At 43.7% G+C, this 21,422-nt stretch overlaps 1 protein-coding gene across 2 annotated transcripts; it reads left to right on the top strand.

Moving 5' to 3' along the window:
- The first annotated feature begins 3,490 nt into the window (after window positions 1-3,490).
- ddx27 (DEAD (Asp-Glu-Ala-Asp) box polypeptide 27) lies at window positions 3,491-14,564 on the top strand. Of its 2 annotated transcripts, none has more exons than XM_084384520.1 (21): window positions 3,491-3,706; window positions 4,424-4,573; window positions 5,486-5,545; window positions 5,628-5,817; window positions 6,163-6,215; window positions 6,296-6,382; window positions 6,542-6,647; window positions 6,741-6,914; window positions 7,529-7,679; window positions 7,774-7,873; window positions 8,256-8,397; window positions 8,513-8,666; window positions 11,310-11,391; window positions 12,047-12,224; window positions 12,460-12,566; window positions 12,785-12,878; window positions 12,985-13,076; window positions 13,716-13,836; window positions 14,059-14,152; window positions 14,284-14,343; window positions 14,420-14,564. In XM_084384520.1, the coding sequence occupies exons 1-21, from the start codon at window positions 3,623-3,625 to the stop codon at window positions 14,436-14,438; spliced, it is 2,298 nt and encodes a 765-aa protein (XP_084240646.1). In that variant the 5' UTR covers window positions 3,491-3,622; the 3' UTR covers window positions 14,439-14,564. The 2 variants fall into 2 exon arrangements, with proteins under 2 accessions (XP_084240646.1, XP_084240645.1); XM_084384519.1 differs by having other exon boundaries at window positions 3,492-3,706; window positions 14,056-14,152.
- Window positions 14,565-21,422: the final 6,858 nt, after the last annotated feature.

Here is a 21,422-nt window from a genome sequence, read left to right as displayed (position 1 = left end):
TCTCAGCAGTCTGATTGGGACGATCTTCATAACCTGCAATCAATCCACTCATTAACCCTGCAGCATAGAAGCTCCTCACTCAGCACCCAATCATTGTGCCTCCGCTGTAGTTGAACGTCTCAGATTCTGTGACCGATGATCCCCATTTGCTTTTCTACCTTCTCGTCTCTGCCTGCAACTCTGTCACCTTCTCCCCTCTGGTGAGCCTTGCTGCTTCTTCCTCCAGCGTCCAAACTCGTCCTACCATCATCACTGAACTCCTCTCATCTGTGACAGTGGTCAGTAATTATTTTCTGTCATTTGCTTTTACATTGAAGAAAACTACAACAAAACAGAAAAATACATAAGAATGGGTGTGTAGGGGTCACTACACTCTCTTAACAAACTCTCATGTATTCTTTTCAGACCAGCTGAACACATGAACCACTTTTTATCCTATATGCAGTCCATTTTAACCAGTGTTGTGCATGGGTACTTGATAATGAGTCAGTTTTTCCTTGGCATGTTTTTCTTCAACAATGTCCAGCCTCTGTCCAGGACTAGGAGGTCACATTTCAACCAGCCCCTTGTGGTGGCCTTCTTACATGCAAGTAAAAGAATTTCGCGGAGATAGATGTCCTTCTTTGGAATTATGTCTCGAGGTATCAGACCCAGGTGCTCAATCCAAGGATTCTTAAGTAAAGGAAGTAAAATCTCAAGACTCTGAAGAATAAAATCCAGTGTAACTGTGGCTGATGCTGAGGACGCTCTCACACTTGGCCCAGTTGCTCTGTACCGTGCCGAAGCACGATCGTCCCTCCACCCCAGTCCCCCGCTGGCCTGCACTCACATTGGTCCGGCCACAACCGGGCCTGAGCAGCGTTACATTTTGTACATACGTCATTCCGTGTAGCGCGGTCGCCGCACAATAGAGGACATCATAGAGAACATGGCTCTACTGAATATTTTGTGTTGTTTTGGTGATAGACGGCCCTCACACATTCCTGGATTTCTTGATTATGCAAATGCCGTAATACATCATAATTACACTATATTATGCTTTGTCCACGTTGCACACCCGTGCTTGTGATCATACATGAGCAACCGTACTGTACCAAAGGACGGAGGATGACTGCGGTATTACGTTGTGTTTTATGTTTTATGGTTTGGTAGTCCTGTTTTCGTGGCTTTGTTTCAGTTAGGGTTAGTTTCTTTCTTCATGTGAGAGTAGAGGGTTAGTCTCCAGCTCGGACGGCCTGGGTGGATTGTCTTGGAGGCCGCCCTTCTTTTGTTTATGTTGGCCGGCCCATCTGGCCCGTTTCTTAGCTTGTTTTGGACTTTTTCCCTTTGATCGGTTAGTGTTTATTTACTAAATGCACCATCGTCCTTTAACTGCAACTTGGTTTGGTTATTTATGTTCTGTAGGGGGTGGTAACAGGAGCCAATCACATGGGGCCAGGTCAACACAGTTAGAGGGTTTCACTGTGACTGTCACAGTCAGAGGTGAAGTCAGATCTGGTCTGTGGAATTTCATCATTATCAGCTATTATTAGTCTCATAACTCAAATGAAAAAGCCTCGATTTTTCTCTGAAGCACAGTTTGAAGGTGGTGTAGTTATTTTTTAAAATTGTTAATAATTTTATATGTAATTTAATATTTATATATTGTGTTTATGTATTATGTATTTAATTATTATTGGCTGACTAACTGATGTGAAATCACATTTACCATGTTGCTTTTATTTAGAAATCAGTGGAGGCTTCCTGACTGAAGGGATTTGCATTTTATGTTTACAATACTCAAATAAAGACACACAATAACAGACATGAAATCATTTTATTTTAATATATTTTATTTCCACATTGCCATAGCAACAACAGTAAAGTGTGATAGTTACCTGGTCTTGGAGTGGCGTTTAAGCCAACAAAGCCAGCGTTTCCACATTTGTATGTGTGACACCACTGGATGTTTTTAAGGAGACCTCAGCACAACTTCCAGCCGTGTTTGTAGTGAACAGTCCAGGTACTTTAAGAGGAAACACGACTCTCATGTTATTAAAACTGAAACGTCAAGTTGCAACCTAGGGTTAGGGTTAGTTTCAATATATCCATGGTTTGCAGAAACATTTACTGGCAACATTTATTCTGGTGATTGTGTTGTTGTGGAAGTTAAATATTGGATCTGGACTGAAAGCAGCCTTAAACAAACTTTTCAGAGAAATCCTTGAAATTAGTTGCATCTGTCTGAATCCAAGCTTGGTCTGATCCTGATGGTTTGAAAATGCGACCAGGAAAGCAAAAGAAAACATTCAGTTCTGACTATTTGCAGTTTTCCTGCACCTGAAAGCTACTTTCTCTTGTATTGAAGAGAAGTGAACTGCGTCAAGCATGATGGGCCTTTCAGACAGAACCCACCGGGTTCAGCTCAGTGCTGCGGCACTCTAACCCTCTACGATCAGCCGCTGATGCATATTGACTCATAATCAGTTGAGTAATACACTGTAATCAGTTAGTTCAAACACAAGTCATCACATGAAGATATGTTGAAGTAAATATATTTCTAACCAGACAACAGAAGACAAAATGTTTCATCCATTGAACTGTTAAAACTCAGATTTAATGTTGGTATTAACAATTACAGCTTGATCATCTGTGTTCTGATCGTCAGTGTTGTGATCATCTGTGTTCTGATAGTTCTGATGCTCCTGGTTCAGAAAACTAAACTGTTTTCTGTTGGTGAAAAATCATCTGAGTGAAGCTAATAAAATATCTGATGCTTTCAGAAAAACAGTGAAAGAACACAGGGTTAGCACAGATGTATTATTGTTATTATTTATTATGTTATTCATTAAATCAGTTTTCTGTTTTCTCCTTTATGTCATTTGATTTATTTATTATATTTCAAATCAAATCAAATTTTATTTGTATAGCCCAAATTCAATTTTGTATATTTTAGTTTTCTTTGATTAGATATATTTTAGTTTTCTTTGATTAGACATATTTTAGTTTTCTTTGTTTAGATATATTTTAGTTTTCTTTGTTTAGATATATTTTAGCTTTCTTTGATTAGATATATTTTAGTTTTCTTTGTTTAGATATATTTTAGTTTTCTTTGTTTAGATATATTTTAGTTTTCTTTGATTAGATATATTTTAGCTTTCTTTCTGAAGTTCTGTTTCATGTTGACGTCGTTTCTATTTGCGTGTGTGTAATTACTGTCACGTGTTTCTCCTCGGGACGTCCACCAGGTGGCGCCTATATCTATGGCCCATCCTCCACTGTCTGGCGTGAACCGGAAGCACTTTTTACCAGGGTTGGACGTTATGACCCGCCCTGCTCTGCCTCTGATTGGCTCGTACTCGTTGCCGTCATTGGGTGTGTTTATGTTTAGTCATGTTGATTGGTTATAGTTTGAGTATGAACATCAGCGTAAGCCAATCAGAAGCAGAGTAGGGCGGGTCATGACGTCACCTTTCAGGAAAAAATATTCATGAACCGGAAGCAGTTCTCTCTCACTTCCCGTTTCCGTCAACACACACGTGTGTGTGTGAAGAGAAACGGCAGATAACTTGTTCAGGTCTCGTTCAGGACTCGATCAGGACCTGTCCACAGTCCGTGTTCCGGTACCGCAGCGCAGTCCACCATGTTGGAGCAGCTGGGTCTGATCGGGACGATCCGGGACGAGGAGGAGAGTCCGGAGGAACCCGACACCGACTCCGACCAGGAGGTGAGTCTGTCCGGCTACACGGCTAACCCTCTCCCCGGAGAAACGACACGACCAGGCTGCTGGAAACGAACCAGAGCCCGGCTGGAAAACAGTAGATTAACCGCTGTTTGAGCCAGGAGGTCCGTCACACATGAAAAACACCTGATCCGTACATTTATGTGCATTAATCAATACGATGTTAGATTTAAGATGATAATTGTAATGGATTTTCAGTTCTGTAGTGTTTACAGTTAGTTAACTTTTTTTTACTTTGAATCATTTCCTCAGTATAAATAACATCAGTACCATCAGTCTGAATACAACATTTGATCTTGTGTATTTCTGTCCTGGTTCAGATTCTTGAACTCAGTTCTGATCTGACATCAGTGAAGTTTGAATAGAAATATAAACTCAAATCATTTATTTTAACATTACTGTGGCTAACATTTAGAAAATGTGTCACAGAGCAACTTTATCAGACTTTAATAAAAAAATCAGTGAACATTGTTAAAGAACGTCTGTGGACTTTGAAGGTTTATAGAGTTTCTTGTGTTTTAACAACAATTATGAAACTAAATGTAATACGTTCAGTAATGTTTAATGAAGGTCACTTATCTTATTGTTTACACAGAAAATCCACTAATTCTGTTGTCTGCACCTAAAACATCAAAATATACACAGATGTAAACAATCAGCATAATGTATGTGTGTGTGTGTGTGTGTGTGTGTGTGTTTCAGGATGAGCCGATCGTTCTGAACAGGAAGAAGAAGTTTGGGAGTCACGGGGCGAAAGACTTCAACACTGACTTTGAGTTTGGAGAGAGAGACGGACTGAACGATGACGACGACTGGGTGATGTCTGACATCATGAAACAACTCAAGAACAAGGTAGAACCTGTTCTAACGTGGTTGTGTTCAAAGTTCTGGAGGCGCAAAAGATTTGAAGCGCAGAAAGGTTTGATTAATAAACAATGTTGGTATTGCTGTAGTTGGTGTTGCACAGTCTGCGGGGTTCTCCTGTTATTCTATTAGGTGTCTGCAGGGTTCTCCTGTTGTTCTTTCAGGTCTCTCCGGGGTTCTCCTGCCCTTCTTTCAGGTGTCTGTAGGGTTCTCCTATTTTTCTTTCAGGTGTCTGTGGGGTTCTCCTGTTTTTTCAGGTGTCTGCAGTGTTGTCATCTTGTTCTTTCAGGTGTCTGCAGTGTTGTCATCTTGTTCTTTCAGGTGTCTGCAGTGTTGTCATCTTGTTCTTTCAGGTGTCTACAGTGTTGTCATCTTGTTCTTTCAGGTGTCTGCAGTGTTGTCATCTTGTTCTTTCAGGTGTCTGCAGTGTTGTCATCTTGTTCTTTCAGGTGTCTGCAGTGTTGTCATCTTGTTCTTTCAGGTGTCTACAGTCTTCTCATCTTGTTCTTTCAGGTGTCTACAGTGTTGTCATCTTGTTCTTTCAGGTGTCTACAGTGTTGTCATCTTGTTCTTTCAGGTGTCTACAGTGTTGTCATCTTGTTCTTTCAGGTGTCTACAGTGTTCTCATCTTGTTCTTTCAGGTGTCTGCAGTGTTGTCATCTTGTTCTTTCAGGTGTCTACAGTCTTCTCATCTTGTTCTTTCAGGCGTATCAGAATGACCTGAATAAGTTGAGGCATCACGTTCTATCATCACCTGAATATGAAGCCCTGATCTTCAGTGTCGTCGCATCTCTGCAGCAAAATATTGAACACAGTCACGTCTGATCTGAGACTCTTTTAGTGTTTTGGTTATGTAACTCCAGCTGTGGATTTTTTTAAAACTGTAATTTATGTTCACAGAGAACTGCGACCACTCTGGACCAGAAAATAGATAAAATCAGGAAGAAGAGGAAAGCTGAGGTGAGTACACTGGAATGTTCTACTTCCTGCCTGGTCTGGGTTTACTTCCTGTGTTTAAGGTGGAGTTTGTTTTGATCTGCAGGAGAAATCAGCTGAGAGTGATGCTGCTGAAGGTTCTGCAGGGAAGAACCAGGAGCATGATGATGATGATGATGATGATGTGAAGCCCCCTGGTGGAGTCGATGATGAAGACAATGATGATGATGAAGAAGAAGAGGATGAGGATGAAGATGAGTTTGACTCAGGCGATGAAGAAATTCTGACCAAATCAGGTGAGTTGGCAGATATTTCAGATTTCTGACAGGAGGAAGAAATTCATTTGATTGACTGATAATTGAGTGATTCATTGACATCTCATTTGAAATCAGCTGAGCCAAGGAGACTGCATTGATTCTGATGTTTAAAGAACCAGATAATCAAAAAACTGACATTATGATCATCATATGTTCATATCATAATTCAGTCCAATGAAACAAATTCCTGAACAGAAAACTTCAAAGAGACTGAACTGTACTTTTCACACAAATACGTGTTAAAAATGTAAAAATTTAAACTTTAACTCCGTATTTTATATTTATTTTTGACTTCCTGTGCTTTTACTTCTTGTTTCCTGTCAGACACCCTGAGAAACAAAGAGCGACGAGGGAGAAAAAGGAAGGAGGGAGAGGAGGTGAGGAAGAGGAGCTGATGATGTCACAGGTTCATTGACAGTTTGCACTGTGTTCCCATGGTAACAGTCATGTTTTTCAGGCCCCAGAGTCGTTCTATGAAGATGCTTCTCAGTACAACGATAAGCTGACCTTTGGTGACATGAACCTGTCCCGACCCATCTTGAAGGTAACCACATCTTAAATCTTCTTCTCTGTTGTTGATCAGTGTTCAAGTCCCCCAGCAGAACTATGGAGTCCTCAGCTGGCTCCAGGAGGGGCCCAGCTGGCTCCAGGGGGTGCTGTGTTTTCTTGTTATTGTTTATGACTTCCTGTTGTGTCCCTGCAGGCCATCACAGCTCTGGGTTTCAAGCAGCCTACTCCCATCCAGAAGGCCTGTGTTCCTGTCGGCCTGCTGGGCAGAGACCTGTGCGCCTGCGCTGCTACTGGGACAGGTAACACAGAGATTACTGGTAGTAGTTCAGCATACTGGGACAAATTTATAGTACTGGAACCACACAGATTAATGAAATGATTCCTCTCCTTAGGGAAGACGGCAGCCTTCATGTTGCCGGTGTTGGAGCGTTTGGTTTATAAGCCCAGGACATCTCAGGTGACCCGGGTATTGGTTCTGGTTCCTACCAGAGAGTTGGGGATCCAGGTTCACTCAGTGGCCCGTCAGCTTGCTCAGTTCACCTCCATCACCACCTGCCTGGCTGTCGGTATGACTATTTGCTGAGTCTTGTTTACTGTCAGTGTCTGTAAAAACATGCTGGACACTCTGGAGTCGGCCTGACTCTGGACTCAATGCTCATTTTTCCACCAGCTGCACAACAGCACGTTTCAGCAGCGTCCCAGAACTGGCTCTCCGCTCTGGTCCACGGAGAATACTTGTCTACTCTATTTTTGACGGAAAATGACCGCAGCTGCATCGATCTGTGCAGATAGGGCCAGACAGGGAGTCAGACACTGGAATGGTATGGGGCATCCAGTCCATTTTCAAAATAAAACGCCCTGTGCCAACTCAGGATCTACAGCACAACAAAGTCTGAAATATTACCAATTAACACTTCAATTTAACTACATAGCCCACGCAACCACAGTAGAAGCAAAAAAATCAGGGAGAAATTATGAAATAAACTCAATCTAAGCAAGTAACCCACATCAGGCAGGCGTGACGCTTCTGAAACGCTCCCAGTGAGATATGAAGTCACGTGAACGATGGAACAAAACAGCGTAACGCGCCAGGTAACAGGCGTGGCCAGTGGAATCAAGGGGCTAACCTGAGTCTGGACTGAGTCTGGTTTTCAGGAAACCTGTCCCTATGTGTCTCCAGGTGGGTTGGACCTAAAGTCTCAGGAGGCAGCATTGAGGGCAGGGCCAGATGTTCTAATAGCTACACCTGGTCGGCTGATTGATCACCTTCACAACACGCCGAGCTTTGAGCTGACTCACATCGAAATCTTGATCCTGGATGAGGCTGACAGGTAAACACTGACACCTGCAGTTGAGGAAATATTTATCTATCCATAAACGGATTCAAAGAAAGATTCACCTGTTGGGTTTTATTGTGTTTCTCAGGATGTTGGACGAGTACTTTGAGGAACAGATGAAGGAGATCATCAGACTGTGTTCCTACAACAGACAGACAATGCTGTTCTCTGCCACCATGTCAGAGGAGGTATACAACTAACTTACCTACTTCTTGCGTCTTACGCCTCAGGTGTTTCAGTGTGTCTTGTGACTTCTGTCTCCAGGTGTTTCAGTGTGTCTTGTGACTGCTGTCTCCAGGTGTTTCACTGTGTCTTTTGACTCCTGTCTCCAGGTGTTTCAGTGTGTCTTGTGACTTCTGTCTCCAGGTGTTTCAGTGTGTCTTTTGACTCCTGTCTCCAGGTGTTTCACCGTGTCTTGTGACTTCTGTCTCCAGGTGTTTCACTGTGTCTTTTGACTCCTGTCTCCAGGTGTTTCATCGTGTCTTGTGACTTCTGTCTCCAGGTGTTTCACTGTGTCTTGTGACTTCTGTCTCCAGGTGTTACACCGTGTCTTGTGACTTCTGTCTGCAGGTGAAGGACCTGGCTGCGGTCTCTTTGAAGCAGCCAATCAGAATTTTCGTTAATAGCAACACTGATGTGGCTCCGTTTCTGCGACAAGAGTTTGTCCGAATCCGACCAAACAGAGAGGGAGATCGAGAGGCTGTAGTGGCTGGTGGGTACTCAAAATATTACTAATAATGTAGTTTTACTTATACTGCATTACTCATAATACTACTAATAATGTAGTAGTGCGTGGACTGCAGTAGTAACACTGTGTGTTCTGTCAGCTCTGCTGACTCGGACGTTCCAGGATCATGTGATGTGTTTCACTCAGACGAGGAAGCAGGCTCACAGACTGCACATCCTGCTGGGACTGATGGGACTGAAGGTTGGAGAACTGCATGGAGAACTGAGCCAGAACCAGAGACTGGAGAACCTCAGGTACACACACACACACACACAAGCAATGACTGGAGAACCTCTAGTACACAGACGGAGAACCAGAGACTGGTAAACCTCAGTAATACATAGATCCAGAGACAGGAGAACCTCAGGGACACTTAGAACCAGATACAGGAAAACCACCGGTTCACATAGAACCAGAGACAGGAGACCCTCAGGGACACATAGAACCAGAGCTAGTAGAACATCAGGTACACAGACACACAGTAGCCCCATTCACACTGCCGTTTGAGTGCAGGGATCCTGCGCAAATTCTCCACATCCTCCTCTGTGTGAAAGTGTCAGATGCGGCAGGGGGTGAAATTTTGCTGCGCCTCTGTAGGTAGTGTCAGAGGTAGTGTCAGGTAGAGTCAGAGCTAGTGTCAGAGCTAGTGTCAGAGCTAGTGTCAGAGGTAGAGTCAGAGCTAGTGTCAGAGCTAGTGTCAGAGGTAGTGTCAGGTAGTGTCAGGTAGTGTCAGAGGTAGTGTCAGAGGTAGTGTCAGAGGTAGTGTCAGAGCTAGTGTCAGAGCTAGTGTCAGAGCTAGTGTCAGAGCTAGTGTCAGAGGTAGAGTCAGAGGTAGTGTCAGGTAGTGGTAGAGGTAGTGTCAGAGGTAGAGGTAGAGTCAGAGGTAGTATCAGTTAGAGTCAGAGGTAGTATCAGTTAGAGTCAGAGGTAGTGTCAGGTAGAGTCAGAGCTAGAGTCAGAGGTAGTGTCAGGTAGAGGTAGAGTCAGAGGTAGTGTCAGGTAGTGGTAGAGGTAGAGTCAGAGGTAAATCAGAGGTAGTGGTAGAGGTAGAGTCAGAGGTAAATCAGAGGTAGAGGTAGAGTCAGAGCTAGTGTCAGAGGTAGTGGTAGAGGTAGAGTCAGAGGTAGTGTCGGGTAGAGGTAGAGTCAGAGGTAGTGTGAGGTAGAGTCAGAGGTAGAGTCAGAGGTAGTGTCAGGTAGAGTCAGAGGTAGTGTCAGAGCTAGTGTCAGCTAGAGTCAGAGGTAGAGTCAGAGGTAGAGTCAGAGCTAGTGTCAGGTAGAGTCAGAGGTAGAGTCAGAGGTAGTGTCAGAGGTAGAGTCAGAGCTAGTGTCTCAGGTAGAGTCAGAGGTAGTGTCAGAGATAGTGTCAGGTAGTATCAGAGGTAGAGTCAGAGGTAGAGTCAGAGGTAGAGGTAGTGTCAGAGGTAGTGTCAGAGGTAGAGTCAGAGGTAGAGTCAGAGGTAGTGTCAGGTAGTATCAGAGGTAGAGTCAGAGGTAGTATCAGGTAGTGTCAGAGGTAGAGTCAGAGGTAGAGGTAGTGTCAGAGGTAGAGTCAGAGGTAGTGTCAGAGCTAGTGTCAGAGCTAGTGTCTCAGGTAGAGGTAGAGTCAGAGGTAGAGGTAGTGTCAGAGGTAGTGTCAGAAGTAGAGTCAGAGGTAGTGTCAGGTAGAGTCAGTGTTAGAGCTAGTGTCAGAGGTAGAGTCAGAGGAAGTGTCAGCTAGTGTCAGAGGCAGAGTCAGAGGCAGAGTCAGAGGTAGTGTCTCAGGTAGAGTCAGAGGTAGTGTCTCAGGTAGAGTCAGAGCTAGTGTCTCAGGTAGAGTCAGAGCTAGTGTCAGAGGTAGTGTCAGTTAGAGTCAGAGGTAGTGTCAGTTAGAGTCAGAGGTAGTGTCAGGTAGTATCAGAGGTAGAGTCAGAGGTAGAGGTAGTGTTAGAGGTAGAGTCAGAAGTAGAGTCAGAGCTAGTGTCAGAGGTAGTGTCAGTTAGAGTCAGAGGTAGAGGTAGTGTTAGAGGTAGTGTCAGTTAGAGTCAGAGGTAGTGTCAGAGGTAGTGTCAGAGGTAGAGTCAGAGGTAGTGTCAGGTAGTATCAGAGGTAGAGTCAGAGGTAGTGTCAGGTAGAGGTAGTGTCAGAGGTAGTATCAGAGGCGCAGTATTGGCGAACCGATCCAGTGTGAACGGATAAGCCGGCGGCGCGGAGCCAGGGCGTGTCGATCTGACAGTCTGATAACTAAACAGATCCTTCACTCAACAAAATAAAAGGAAAATGTCCCACAAAGCAATGTTACAGGACCAAACAACAGTAACGTAGTAACTGGTCGTGTCTTTGGCAACTTATGTGAGGAAAAAAATACCACAGTTATACGTGAAGAAGTGTCTGTCACCCTGTCGGTCCTACCTTCAGGTAACTTTCCCCTAGAAAACAGCCTCCCCGCGAGTGAGAGAGTCAAACAGCGTCCTGTTTACTGATGGTGATTATGTAATTATGTTATTTAGAGTGAAAACGTAACTTTGTCACTTTCCAGGATGCTTGGTGGGTCAGGATCTCAATCACAACACATAACAGCATCCATAAGATTATAAACAGTCAGCGGGTACATGTTTAGATTAACAGGAGGACACTCGGGGAAACACGTAGAAAAAACCACACAGACGTCACCGTGCACCGTCATGCCTCTTTTGGAACCGCAGCGGCTTTCTGTGTGAATTGCACACTGGTTCGTCTTTTACGCCAGAGCTGCTTGGTTGTGTGTGAACAACCAACGGTGGAGAGTTGGCAAACCGCCGCTGCGGCGATAATGCGAAGTCTCTGTGTGAAAAGGGCTAGTAAAACAAGGTGTTCTGTGAAATTGTGGTTTCGTTTGAAATGACCTACTTTCTTCTCCTGGTTCTTTGTTTTCTTCAGGCGGTTTAAAGATGACCAGATCGATATATTGGTGGCAACAGATGTAGCAGCCAGAGGTCTGGACATCGATGGAGTTAAAACAGTGAGACACACGCCCTTCATAATTCCTGTGGAGTTACTGTGAGGTTAGCACAGAGTTACTGTGAGTTTAGCACAGAGTTACTGTGAGGTTAGCACAGTGTTGGGACAGAGTTACTATGTGGTTATTAGCGAATCACTGCAGAGTCATTGCTATCGTAGTGTTTGTTGTGTTACTATGGTGTTTGTTTGTATCTCCATCAGCTCCTCACATGAAGTCCATCATTCTGTCCATTTTAGACACTGTTTGATCAATGTGTCTGTCCAGGACATTTTCAGTGAAGCTAATCTTTATCTCCTTTCTCTCCATCCCTCTCTGTCCCTCTCCCTCTCTGTCCCTCTGTTCCTCTCTGTCCCTGTGTTTCTCTCTGCACCTCTCTATCCCTGTATTCCTCTCTTTCCCTCTCTGTCACTCCCTCTTTCTTTCTGTCCCTCTCTGTCCCTCTCCCTCTCTGTCCCTCCCTCTTTCTCTCTGTCCGTTTTACTCTCTGTCCCTCCCTCTCTCTGTCCCTGTGTTCCTCTCTTTCCCTGTGTTCCTCTTTCCCTCTCTGTACCTCCCTCTTTCTCTCTGTCCCTCTCTGTCCCTGTCTTTGTCTTTGTCCCTGTGTTCCTCTTTTTCCCTCTCTGTTCCTCCCTTTTTCTTTCTCTCCATCTCTCAGGTGATAAACTTCACCATGCCGTCCACCGTGAAGCACTATGTTCACCGTGTTGGACGGACAGCGAGGGCTGGTCGTTCAGGACGTTCGGTGTCTCTGGTTGGAGAATCTGAGAGGAAGATGCTAAAGGAGGTGGTGAAGTCAGCCAAGACCACTGTGAAGGCTCGAGTCCTGCCACCAGGTACGCACACCTGAGAGACAAACAGGACGTCTTAGTGTGAGCAGTGAGACAGGGCAGTGTGTCCAGTAAATAGACAGATCCAAGGAACATGACAGGATTGATCACACTGAACGGATGTTTAACGGTTGTGTCTAACCCTAACCCTATGATTGTGAAGAGAACAGGAAGTAAGAAGTGTGTGTGTGTGTGTGTGTGTGCGTGTGTGTGTGTGTGCGTGTGTGTGTGTGTGTTGCAGAGGTCATCCTTAAGTTCAGAGACTTGATCTCTAAGCTGGAGAAAGACATCGAAGCTGTGGTGAAGCTGGAGAGAGAGGAGAGAGAGCTGGCTGCATCCGAGGCTAAGGTACACCATTACGCATGCTGTCCTCAGGTTACTCTGTCACACAGCTGCCAGCCAATCAGAAGCAAGAATTCTCACACTCGCATACAGAGCAGAAAGTCTCCTGTCACCAGAACAAAAGTGTCAGATTCTTTGATTAAAAGTCACTTGTATGTCAAACCCGTTGTTAAAGTGTGTGTGTGTGTGTGTGTGTGTGTGTGTGTGTGTGTGTGTGTGTGTAGTTGAGTGTGGCTCAGAAGCGTCTCGATGGCTCGGACTCCAGTCAGTCACAGAGAGTTTGGTTTCAGACTCAACAGGAGAGGAAACAGAGCCGCAGTGAGTATTAATACACACACTGCAGCACTAATACACACTCTACTATTCCACTGCAGTACTCTGTAGTACTCCAGACTGTATTTTAACTTGTTCTCCTCTTTGCCAGTGTCGAAGGCTCTGCAGGAGTTTGATCTTGCTCTGAGAGGGAAGAAGAAGAGAGAAAAGTTTGTGAAGGATGGAAGGAAGAAGGAGCTGACGGTATTAATAATATTAATAATAACCAAACTGATCAATAAAAGAACCAATGAGTGACCAGCTGAGTCTGAAGGTGCAGAGGATTCACGTGTGGTAACATTGCGTCGTTTGTACAGAGTAGCTCATTAAATTAGTGATAAATTGCTTGAAGTTTGGTGGAAATTAGTCTTTTCTATTGAAGCCAAACGAGTTCACACATCTCCAGATGAATCTGTTTTATTAAATGTTGTGCAGTGATGCACCTGTAGCTGCATTTCTCATCTAAACTCCAGAACTGAAGAGGGGAGTTGCCACAGCAATCATGTCTGTTTTAGTTAGTCGAGTGAAAAAACGCTGCGTCAGCAGAACAGCAGTTTGTTTATGTGCAGAGACATGTTGCCTCTCACACCTGTGCAGTTTGTACGAGCTAGTTGGCCATCAGCTGTAGTCGTGGTGTGTTCAAGTGCAGCAGAGACACAGGAGACATGAAGTGACAGTAGAGCTTCCACGCAGCTGGTTCTGACGTCAGTTTGTTGTGTCAGGGACTAAGTTCTCTGGTCCATCCTGTTTTCTATACAGAACATCACATACCAACATACAACTTCACATTTTACAGTCGTAGTGAGATATCTGTCTGTACCATCGATGATCTTTGTGTTTCAGTCTGAGGAGCGCGCTCAGTTCGAGATCCTGAAGGCTCAGATGTTCGCTGAGCGGGCAGCCAAGAGAGAGAGACGACCCAAGAGAGCGAGAGCGATGGTGGAGGACGATACGCCGACCGCAGGTCCAATATACTGCCTCAGTACACAGTAATACTGTATCAGTACACAGAAATACTGCATCAGTGCTCAAATATACTGCATCAGTACACAGAAATGCTGCATCAGTACACAGAAATGCTGCATCAGTACACAGAAACACTGCATCAGGACACAGGATTAAGGTTGGGGGGGGTATACTGTCAGTACACACTCTGATGAAAGTGAACTGTGTCTTTGTGCAGCAGCCAATAAGAAAGCAGGAAAAGGAGGCAGGAAGTCTGTGTTTGATAAAGAGCTGACCAACACGAGCAGCAAGGCCATCAAACACTACAGAGCAGGGTGAGACACTTGTCTGTATATCTGTTTACCTGTCTGTCTGTCTCTTCACCTATCTGTAAACTTGTCCATCTACACACCTGTCTCACTCGTCTCATCTGTGTGACCTGTCTGTCCCTTATGTGTCGTTACAGACCGTCCTTTGCAGACAGGAAGCGTCTAGGTTTGGACAGGAAGCGTCCCGGCAACTCCAGGTGAGTTTGACCTTTTTTCTGTGTCTCTCTCTGGGCGACAGAGTTAAGATGGCTGATGCTCCGTTTTGTCCATCAGGTTCAAAAAGAAGAAGTGAGAGACAAGATGGCCGCTCAGAGCTGCAGTTGTCTGGCCGTCGTATGTGTGTTTAGGGTGTGTCAATGTTTCAGCTGTTTTGTTCATTAAAGACATTTTAAATAAAGTTTCAGTCTGTTTGAAAATGTGTCAGTTTAGTTTGAATTTCATTTTTTCAACACTGTTTAGAGGACTTTAGGATGTTCGCGGACTCACCAAATTTGGCACGTAGCTTCTAATCCATGTGTACGTTAATTCGATACCACAACTGCCCTCAGGTGCAGCACAACAGCTCAGTAGCGCCCCCTAATGTCTTTTCCCATTTGGTATGTACAGACTAACTCCTACAAACATCAAATTTGTCACATCCATCACCAGTCATGAACATTGATATCAGATATTGGTCTGGGCCTTTTAAGTGCAAAGGTGGCACCACAGCGCCCCCACGAGGATTGAAAAGGGCACTTAAAGGAATAGTTCACTCTAAAACAAAATTCAGTCATTATCGAGTCACCCTCATGCTGATGAGAAGTCCGGTGTAGTTTGTTATTCCTCCAAGTGCAGCTGGAGACCCGCGGGGGTACCCTCTGGCAACAATAATCCATTCAACGAGCGTAAGTGGCGCCTGAGAGGAAAAGGTCCATAAAACTACACAAAAACTTTGTAATATTCCTCCATACTGCTTGTCCGCTGCAATCCAAGTGTCCTGAAGTGGCGACATCCAGAGTTTACTCTAAACGATGTCATTTAGTGCATTTTTACAGTCTAAACAATCACTATGCTATGATTACCTGGAGGCACGCTCCACGTTCATGCAAGTCTCCCTCACAGCCGATTGCACTACAGAAGCCGCGCCGGACAAGATCAACAGAACTCACAATCGATACACACTGGTATTTACTTTCTGCTTTGAGCACCCGAACGACACACAAACATAAGAGGGATCTGCCTGCACTAGTGATTTGAAACTTTGAAAGAAAAAAGGAAAATTTCCGAGGACTTCAATGTCGAGGGGTTAGGGTTAGGGGGTTAACCCCTAACCCTAACTCGGAGAGATGGAGGAAGCAGCCTCAGCTCGACCAGAGCCACAACCAGCGGCGGACTACAGACCAAGGGCATCGAAAACATGGTGGTGTAAATGTCGAAAATGTAAAGCTATGCCAACCGAAGAGGAGAGCCTTTGCTGTGTAGATTGGGATTTGTTGATGCCACCGCTGGAGGATCTCGATATCTACACTGATGAGACTGAGAGCACTGCCCAAAGACGATGTATTATCGAAAACCCCGATTATCCGCCGTTACTGACCTGTGGGGTACTCGAGATGTTTTTTCACATGCCTAAAATCAACTGGAAAAAGAGGCCAAGACCCACAGGACCAAACGGCAAGCTCTCAGTAGAGTAAGTTCCATTGTACAGTATGCGTAATATGTCTTTTGTTTTGATGCTACTCAATTTACAATGTTGTTGTATTTTGTGCTGGGCCCAGTGCTAAACTATTTCTTTTATTTCCTTTTTCCAGTCAGTGCAGGTTGGTGGCATACCGGGTGGTATTGGAGTAGGTCCTGAAAGGCGAGAGACTCGGCAAGGACAATAGAAAAGTTTTACCAGCCTGTGTTGTTGCAAGCATCCGTGAGAGCTACCCTTCCTCCAATGGAGTGTATACTGGATTCAAAGAGGCAGTAGAGGCTTTTGAACTGATCTGAAGATAATCAGTCAGTCAATCAATCAATCAATCAATCAATCTAAAGACATTCTCACTGACTAATTTTTATATTACCTCAGTGTTTGATCTGGGACTTTTTACAATACATTGCAGAAAAATACTGCCTATTAATTATGAATAATAATAACACGCATGGAAACTATGCTGCTGCACATCTATATTTTTATTAGAAACAATATCGCTAAAGAATAAAGAAAATGTGTAAAATGGAAAATATTTGAAAATGTTTATATAGGCTGTAATTAACATTTTTTAGGAGTATTGTGTGGTTTGTACAATAAAAACAGTAGCCGACTACAAAACTACGTTGCACTCCAAGGGAGACCATATTGCAGGTGTTCCAAATTTGGAAAAATACTAAAATAAGTACTATAAATAGGTCAATATTTGGCTCAGAAACACAAGCACACATCTTGCATATGACTGTGGATAGTTGGTAAGAATTTCTTGATGGAATGGGATGGTGAAGCTGCTCCTTTGACTGGAGATTTATCTTGGAAGTGGGCGCAAACTGAAATACAGACATGCCACATACAGATAAATGCAGTGTTTTATTTATGTACATATATACGGCCCTTGTGATGAGAATTTTGTACTACATGTAGAAGAATGTGAATTGACGTTACACAGCCCTCTTGAGAGAGACTGTTGGGTGTGAACTGTGACCTGTAGCTTGTGACCTCTTCTATGACCTTGTTTTATTACTTGTTTTGAAACTTGTTTTATGACCTAAGTAAGGAACCGACAGACACTGAAGGTAAATATCCTCCTCTCTGTAGGAAGGCTTGAATCAGCATTTGTTATAGTGATAACACACCCAGAGTGAGAGAGAGAGATAAATACCCTGATTTCCTCTTTAGACAGTGAGTCTTCACTTTGTAACTGATCTGCGTGTTGCTCTGTGAATGCTCCTCTTGTACAAGATTAAAACCCTTGTTTGAACTTTGAGCTGACTCCGATCTCCTTCCTCCAGTTCTAAATGAACGCAGAATTATTTTAACAGCCCTCATTTTCAAACGGTACCTGACTAGTATTTTTTGCTTTGGTCGTTTCATAAACTGATGAAGTGCACCCCTGACCAGACTCTGTGTATCCAGAAACTCTGAAATAGGGTGAAATTATATGCCATCAGCAGGACTTTTCTGGTGGCTTAGTAATGGAAAATGAGGACCTTACGAGTTTTCCTTAAAAAACAAACTTTATTTTTTAATAAACATTTAAACCAACGTCACCTCATTTGGAAAAGAACTAAAAACACACACAAGACAAATATTTACAAAAATAAAAAAGGCAAAAATAAGCATGGCATGTTTGTGTTTGTGTGACTTGACATTTCACATGTTGATGCAGAAACCAATTGTGCAACCCTCATACTAACTGCTAAATCGCGAAGCATGTTTTAGTATGGCTTCCTCTTTTGCAGGTTTTGGTTTTTGGGCTATGTTTGTTGGTAGTGGGGGAATAGAAACATGTGACTGTGGGTCTTTGAACTTGATCTTGGGGTCCAGGCGTCTTTGCAGAACTTGCACCACCAGATTTTGCCGGAATGTTTGTGTAGTTGGCACATAGATCTTTTTGGCTACCCACTCTTTGGTTTGTTTTGGGTAAACCACATTAAATTTCGGTTTTCCTGAAAAACAAAAAAAAATTGGACATGTGATACATAATGATACAACATATACATATTATCGACCATAGATTTTCAAAATATTTACCAATTTCACGTTGCAAGGAAGGAACAAAGAAATAATATCCACATAATTATAAACCATGTACTTGTAATTTGAAAAAAACAACAACATTAAACATTAACCACAAATTACTATATTAATCATGCAGACCGACGTGCAGCAGGGCTGATTTGTTTAGGGTAATAGCCACGATTATACTTTTGAGGATTATACTTTTTTGAATAACTTCAGATAGGAATGGGTTAGAGACTTGAAACCAAGTTAGGGTTAGGGTTCCAATGGTACCACTCCTGAGTCTGTCTGACCTTCGGTTCTCGAAGGTACGTCACATGCGGTGCGTGGTTTGGATATCTCGGGAAGGGAAGGTCGTAGAGATTCGGGACCAAGACAGGCGTGTTCAGCGCCCTCATAAACCATGTGATGGGTCAACGTTGCAAGTGTCTACAACCTTCGGTCCCCGAGTTATGAGCGTTTGAAGTTTCCCATTCAAGTCAATGGGAGCGAGTGAAAAACCCCCAAGTGTAACCCTATCATTAACAAAATCGGGGGGAGGACAAATTGGGAAAGAGAGCTATCCAAACTGTGCAAATGTAAATGGAAGACCAAAGCCCAATCTCACACCTATTCTTAACAATTTGGTATTGACCAATTGTTTTAGGGTTGGGCATTAAGCAGGCGAAGGTTAGGGTTAGTATAAGACACAAGGATGGGCTTTTAAACAACTGAAAAACATGAAAAACATGTCATGTACATGTAGAGAGAGAGAGAGAGAGAGAGAGAGAGGGAGAGAGAGACACGAGTAGCTTATACGTAAAGAGTAATTGCAAAAAACATTGCATTATGTTGAAGAATTTTGTGATTGAGTGTTTTGAAGAATTTTGTGATCATTTGCTGATTGTTTCTAGCTGAGTGAGGTGTACACAGCAGGGTGCATTCCCCCTGCTATAGCAATCCCCTCCATGTGGTCTGCACCAGTGGAGTCCGATTACTACAGCAGAAGGATCTTTGATAGGCTTAAGCGGAGTACTCTGAACAGTGTCGGAGAGCATCCCTTTGCATCCCTATCAATCTCTCGATAATCCAGCAGGCACTGCTTTTCAACCTGAATCCCAGGGGGGAATGTGGTGGGTGCAAGGGAGAGCTCAAGAAAGGCTGAAGGGAGCCGGGTACCTCTCATGACACCATGACAGACATCTCTACTTCTCAGTACTAATATCAGAAAAGTTATTCCAGCTGTAGGAACGTGCCCGTGTGCCACTTGTCACAGACCCGAGTGTCGTTAGACCTCAGATAGGGTTAGGGTTAGGGGTTAGTCAAGGGGACTGTATCCCTTCTCCGGAAGGAGAAGGAAGGAGCATGGTCCTTCCACCCATCAGACCACCCGTAACCCTGATCCCATCGTGGTTGGCGGGGCCGCTGGCATCTCCCGCCATACCGCACCTCCGTCCAACCGTCATCCATCGCTTTGAAAGCGGTGTATTTAATTAATTATAGGTAAGAAATTTATAATGTATTTTTATTGTTCCATAATTGATTCCAGAAATTTAATATTTATTACTAAGGCTTCCAAATTTGGTGTAAAAATGACTTTGTCTTCCAAATACTACATATTAAGCACGTGTCCGCCTCGTGAGCGAAACTGCATCGTCGTCTGTCGGTCTTTCCAAATGGGGCGGGGGGTCCACTCCGTGAACTAATACAAATCAATGGAGTGAACTTTATAAAGCTCCTTCTACAAAGTGCTATAAGTTAATGTCTGTCATTTACAAATTCACACACATACAAATATATTTGAGAAACGGACAGGAACCAAAAACAACAGCTGTAACGTTCTCTGATGATTATAAACATTAACTACTTGTCATGTGTTTAATAAACATGTAGGTGGTGGGGAAAAAAACAATTCTCTATCGAAGGAGGGCGAACGTCCCCGTGCCCCTCTGGGGACAGGGCGCTCCTCCCTCCTCCCGTCGAAAACCGGAAGGGCTCTCTCCATCCGTCCCATTCTCCTACTCTCGTCCGGACGGGGCGCAAGCCGGCGTCGCCCGTCACGGCGGACCAAGGTCCAGTCTTCTTCGTCTGAATAGTAGTTCGCCATCCGGCGTAACTATTACCCCAACTATGAACTGCGTGTGTGTGTTGTGTGAATGTATTTATTGTATGAATGTGAGTGTGAATGTGTGTGTGTGAATGTGTTTTTAATGTGTGTAAAAGGAATCCCGATGAAATGCGTAGGTGCTGTGTGTTTGTATTTATTGTGTGAATGTGAGTGTGAATGTGTTTTTAATGTGTGTAAAAAATGTCAAAAATGATTTTTAAAGCAAATAATAATGAACTAAGGAAGGTGTGTCAAGGGCGGCGACGTTTCGACACTTGATCGTGTCTTCTTCAGGCCGAAATAATAATGGGGGACACACAAATAACTGTGCTGTACTGGTAGGCTGGCAAGCATATGGGTGGGCGGGGACCGAGTGAGCAATAATTGTGCTGTACTGGTGAGCTGACCTGCATGTGCATAAGCGAAGACCAAGTGAGCACTGAGCTCTGCTCCGTTCCTCCTCTCCTTTTATAGGCTCTGCGAAGCAGGATCTCTGTGCCTGGGAGAATCCCTGACCCAGTAATGTGTTTTTGGAAGTTGGATTTTACTCCTTTCTGTATGAGAACACTCGTAGTTGAATAGGTGGTGATGAAAGGAAGCAAGCTTGCATCCTCTCTGACCTTTCTATCCTGAAAAATTCTAAAACATTGTCTAAGAAAAGATCTCGTATATCCTCTCCCTCGAAGAGCTTGAAATAAGATCAAAGTAGCTTCCTTAAAGGTGTCGTCTAGTGTACAGATTCTCCTGAACCTAAGGATCTGAGACTTAACTACTCCCCGAAACGTATGCCGTGGGTGAAAGCTACTATAATACAGCAATGCGTGCGTATCAGTGAGTTTAAAATAGACTTTAATGTCCAAGCGGTTCGACCTTTGGAACTGTGGTCCTTTGTAAACCGTGGTGTCAAGAAAATCAATGGAGTCGTGATTGAATTCAGCTTTTAATTAAATGGAGGGATCATGTGAGTTCAATATCTTTACAAATTCTTGAAATTCCAAGTGGGTGCCTGTCCAAATACCCCAAACGTCGTCGAGGTACCGTAAATAATGCAATGGTTTCTGTGGGCATTTGCGGAACACTTCTTCCTCCCAGGTTGCCATAAATATGTTTGCATATGCCGGAGCGAAGCGTTTTCCCATTGCCGTACCTTTAATTTGCAGGTAAAATTTGTCGTCGAATACGAAATCATTCCTGGTCAAATTGATTTCCAATAATTGTAATAATTCCGAATCTGGTCTTTTAGGATCAGGGTATTTGGCAAACCACCTTCTCACGGCGTCCAACCCACTTGGAATATCAATATTAGTATAGAGGCTCGTCACGTCCATGGAAAAGAAGTAGGAATTGGGTGGGATTCTCAAACTTTTAACCAACTTGATGAAATGGTAAGTATCTTTAATATAGGCAGGATGCTTTTTTGACAGTGGATTCAGATAAAAGTCCAAATATTCTGCCGTTTGATATGTCTCGCTCCCACAGTCCGATACTATAGG

This window comes from Pagrus pagrus (genome assembly GCF_965226575.1).
Source record: "Pagrus pagrus genome assembly, contig: HAP1_SCAFFOLD_377, whole genome shotgun sequence".
In the NCBI taxonomy this organism is placed as follows: domain Eukaryota; kingdom Metazoa; phylum Chordata; class Actinopteri; order Spariformes; family Sparidae; genus Pagrus; species Pagrus pagrus.
The sequence above is the reverse complement of the archived record's forward strand: the minus strand, read 5'-3'. Positions and strand labels throughout refer to the sequence as shown.